A 4760-nucleotide genomic window follows, 5' to 3' on the forward strand; every position below is an offset into this window, starting at 1 on the left:
ATTAAGGCCCTTAAATAATAGCCAAAATAAAAGAAATAATTTTACATAATTTTCATTGAATGAAAAAAAAACAACTAAAGGGTTGAATTTAATTAAATAATACATGAAATGAAAAAATAATTCTCATGGTTTGATTTGTAGCTGTTGATGTGTTTTCGGTGATTGTTTTAAAGATTTTATTTAAATGAGTTTTGATAAGGATCTTCCTCCTTTTGGTTACTCTGTTTGTTTTAGAATTATCGGCTATACAGTTGTCGGATGTTATGGATGTTGGAAGTGAAGAGATGGAGCCTGGTGATGAGGTACTGGAGTCTAGCTTACTTTTGTTTAGTCATAATGTTCATGTTTGATTTGATAACTAATGGTAATTAATTTTTCTTTCGGATTAATATAAAATACAGTTACCAGATCATGGTAACCTACAAGAAGACGAGATACCAAGAGTTGGAATGCGATTTGCTCAGTTACAGATGGCGCATGACTTTTATGTGTCCTATGCAAAGAAAGCTGGATTTGCAACTAAGATAAGGACGACAACATTTGACAAGATCACGAAGGCTCCCATTAATCAAGCTATACACTGTAATCGCGACGGGATCCGCGAGTCTCGTGTTAAAGCACCAACATGGAAGAATACGATTTAAACTGCTGGGTGCAAGGCAAGGATATATTTAAAGTTTGATAAAGATGTGCAAGACTGGGTTTTGTTCAAGGTTGACTTGACGCACTCACACCCCTGTTCACCGAGAAAGGCAGTGCACTACCATGAGTATAGGCAGCTGACCATGCATGCGAAGTGCGTGATCGAGGATAATGATGAGGCTGGGATTCGTCCAAATAAGACATTCCTTGCCTTGTCAAATGAGGCTGGTGGCCCCTCTAACCTAGGATTCTCAGAGAAGGATTTAAGAAACTATATAACAGCAAGGCTCCGCAATAGCAACGTGAATGCGGATGTCAGGGAGATGATGAGCTACTTCATGAGAATGAAGGACATCAATCCGAACTTCTTTTACGCGGTGAAGTTGGACGAGGAGTGTAAATTTAAGAGTGCAGTATGGGTTGATGCAAGGTGTAGGGCGTCGTATGAATACTATGGAGACGTCGTGTCAGTTGATAGCACATATAGTACAAATAGGTACGTAGTAGTTAAGTTGTTTTTTCCTTCTCTTAATAAAACGCTATTCCATCGTGATTGGCATTTCTTACTTCTGGTTGGATTTTCTGGCAGGCACGGATTACCGTTTGTGTCGTTTGTTGGGGTCAACCACCATGGTAAGTCGACCCTCCTCGGTTGTGCTTTGTTGGGGAATGAAGAAATCGAAAGTTATGAGTGGGTTTTTAGCCAATGGGTGAAGTGCATGGGAACTGCTCCAAAGTGTATCATAACCGATCAATGTCGATCCCTATACCGTGCGATCAAAAATACTTTACCCGACACACGCCACCGGTGGTGCATTTGGCATATTATGAATAAGCTATCTTCCAAGCTTGGGGGTTACCGCCGGTACGGAGCTTTGTATGGTGACCTAAACGACATTGTGTGGAACTCTCGGACGGAGGAGTCATTTGAAGATGATTGGGCTGATTTTATAGATGAGTACAACTTACATAACAACACATGGCTGTCAGGTTTGTTACTGTACGATTACTTCTCATGCTTTAATTGCAATTGGTCGGCATCTGAATGTTTAGTTTATCAGTAATTTGGATGATAATTAGTTGGATGTTCATTATAGTAAACATTTGGATGTTTAATATATCAGTGATTTTGGATGGTCATTTCTCAGGTGTAGTAATATGTTTGGTGTAAGCCCTCTATGCTTAAGTTGGTATTATTTATTTCTTGTAGATCTGTATGATGACCGATGCATGTGGGTCCCAATATACTTCAAGGGTGAATTTTGGGTAGGAATGCGGAGTACGCAACGGAGTGAGAGCATGCACGCATTCTACGGTGGATACTTACACAGTAAAACTAGCTTGGTCCAATTTGTTCATGAATATGACAATGTGCTTGGAGTCAAGGAGCAGAGGAACTGGAGGATGATGCTGCAGACTCGAGGGGGGTTATCCCTTGTGCAACGACCTCGCCTATAGAGAAACAGTTTCAGCAAGAGTATACCACGACCCTCTTTAGGGATGTTCAAATTGAGTTTGTGAGGAAGGCTAACTGCAGAGTTTCTGCAGTTGATGAACAGGGTCCATTGGTCTGCGTGAAGGTGGAAGAGGAGAAACTACTCAACGATACTATTCTATGCATTCTGTACGATGTTCACTTTGACCGTTCCACACAGGAGCTTCGTTGTGAGTGCAATCTTTTTGAGAGTTCAGGTGTGTTGTGCTGTCACTGCCTTGAAGTTTACCATTCGTATAAAGTGTACAAAGTACCTTCATGTTATGTTCTTCCTCGATGGAGCAAGAAGATAAAGCGCAAGCATACGTATGTCAAAAGTAGCCATGATGTTAGTCGGTCGGATGAGAGTAATGTTGCATTCAGGGGACTGTGTGCACACTTCTATAATGTTGCTCAAGAGTTCGTCGGTGACGATGAAGAAACAGCATTGCTGCATCTTGCTTTGGAAGAAACAAGGGCCAAGTTGGCTACGCACCGTGCCAAAAAGAGGTCTGAGAGCGTGGCAGAGACTCAGACCAACATTGGCTCACAGAGTTCGAATGATGTCGGTGTTGCTGACATCCAAGGCCCATCGAAGGTAACCACAAAGGGCAGGCCAAAGAGTAAGAGGCTCGACTCTGCCCTTGAGAAGTCCATCAAGAATTCAAGACAGAGAAAACAAAAGAATTCACCCCCGGTATATGTTTGGCTTAATCTCAACTTTTTATGTTTATTTGGTATAGTACTATCATAGAACATAACTATTGGATTTTTTCTTTTTTTTTTGGCAGGTGGTTCGTCCGCACACATTTCAAGATATAAACCATTGTGTTGTTTCTGGCCTGAATGTTCCCGAACAAGCCGGTGGTTTTATGTCTTTGTTAAGCTCCTTCAACAAAAAGTAGGATTAGTTGGACGAGGTTGTGATAGTGTATATTTTCTCATCTCTGTGTTTATAGGATTCATGTTAGTTTAAAGATTCTAAGGCAGTTGTTGCAAAGGTCCATATGTTATTAATTGCAAGAACCCTTTTTCCATTAGCTAGAATGAACCCTTTTACTTTTTTTATTTCGTGTACACTTAATGCATAACGAGTATATTGGGTGGTTATTCTGTAATCCACGAGATAGTTTAATAAAGTTGTACCCGATTTCTACATGCCTCACTGTATAGTTTTCCGGTACGTAGCTGTTCATTATAGACACTGTTTACACATATTTATAATGAACTAATGTGGATGTTCATTTTCATAGGTAATGAGATGTTCATTTTTACTCTAAGCATGGATGGTTACCTGTTAGTACTCGTGTGTGCTGCACTTGGTTGTTATGTTTTGATTTTGATATTATAAAAATTTTGATAATTTTTCTTCTGAGATAGATTAATTCTTTCGTTCTTTTTAACAAAATCTTTAATATATGCGTTGAAAAATAAGTCCTTAATAAATTAAAAAAATAGAAACTAATATTTTTCATCTAATAATCAGTTAATAATTTTCTCTTTTTTTTATAATCACAACTTAAATCTTTATTCTCTGTTTACTTATCATTTTGTTAGCTAACTATTGTCTAAAATATAAATTGGATGTTCATTATAGTAAGGTATTGGATGTTCAGTTTAGCTATATTTGTGGATGGTTAGTGGTCACATATCTCAACATGCACAAGTATGGCAACTTTACCAAGCAACCTTGATAAATATGGGATTCTACCATATAAAAAAACATAGATAATTTTTAGTTAAAATAACCAATAAATCATTGTACTGTAGAAAAACAAAAGATGTCCTGGAATCAAGTCTTTCTAATGTGACAAACAAATCCCTAATCATCTCAGCAGTAGGCAAACTCAGTATAATGTGGTAGTTCAATTCATTGCAACTAATACTAAGTAAGCAACTTCTTCTTGCCTTTGCACATTGCCCCCTTCGGTAATCCCTCCGCACGTTCAATCAATGACCGTGTGCTAGGTGCAGTGTATGGTGAACTAACGTCCTTCTTCTTGTTCCGTGGTGCATTGCGACAAACAGGTTTAATCGTTTCACTCAATAACGAAACAAGCTGATGAACCAATGCATTGTATGGGCCACAAATTATGTCTAGCATCAACTCCATCCGGTATGAACTGAGTGAATCCTGTGCGTAGATTTATCAGAGAACTAAGTGTTAAGAATCATTACCGTGGTTTTTTTGTACAGCACGAATAATTAGAATTACGAAAGTCTTTATTTAACAAACCTCGTCCCATTCGTAAAGTTCACGATCTTCTTTCCAACTTTCAATGAACTTAATAACGCACATGCCACAGTCAAAGCTACAGGAAAACAAAATTACTTTTGCAATTAGTTTGAGAAAAACTCTTAACATGCTATGCCCAATATTGTAAGTAATCTAAAGAAGCCTCAAATTTGGGTTACATTTTCATCTCACTTGTTTGGTTGCTTTGGAACCCTAGCGTAGGAACGAGATGGGCCGTACAGAGTCCGAACAAATCCAGGTATAGCAATGCTTGCCATATCCTCACACAGTCTCCCCTGAAAACCATATAATGAACATAGTGGAACAATACCCTGTTGAATTAAATAACATAGCTATATATTGAATAAAAGAAGTACAGTATCTTACCACATATGCATCGAGTTTATC

The 4760-nt window shown here is 38.5% G+C and overlaps 1 protein-coding gene across 1 annotated transcript; it reads left to right on the top strand.

Annotated features, from left to right (window-relative positions):
* Positions 1-785: 785 nt before the first annotated feature.
* On the top strand, positions 786-3021 carry LOC112775663 (protein FAR1-RELATED SEQUENCE 5-like). The gene is made up of 5 exons (XM_025819493.1): positions 786-1138; positions 1232-1632; positions 1853-1921; positions 2029-2813; positions 2908-3021. The coding sequence occupies exons 1-5, from the start codon at positions 786-788 to the stop codon at positions 3019-3021; spliced, it is 1722 nt and encodes a 573-aa protein (XP_025675278.1).
* The last annotated feature ends 1739 nt before the right edge of the window (positions 3022-4760 follow it).

Source organism: Arachis hypogaea, chromosome 1, assembly GCF_003086295.3.
Source record: "Arachis hypogaea cultivar Tifrunner chromosome 1, arahy.Tifrunner.gnm2.J5K5, whole genome shotgun sequence".
Classification (NCBI taxonomy): domain Eukaryota; kingdom Viridiplantae; phylum Streptophyta; class Magnoliopsida; order Fabales; family Fabaceae; genus Arachis; species Arachis hypogaea.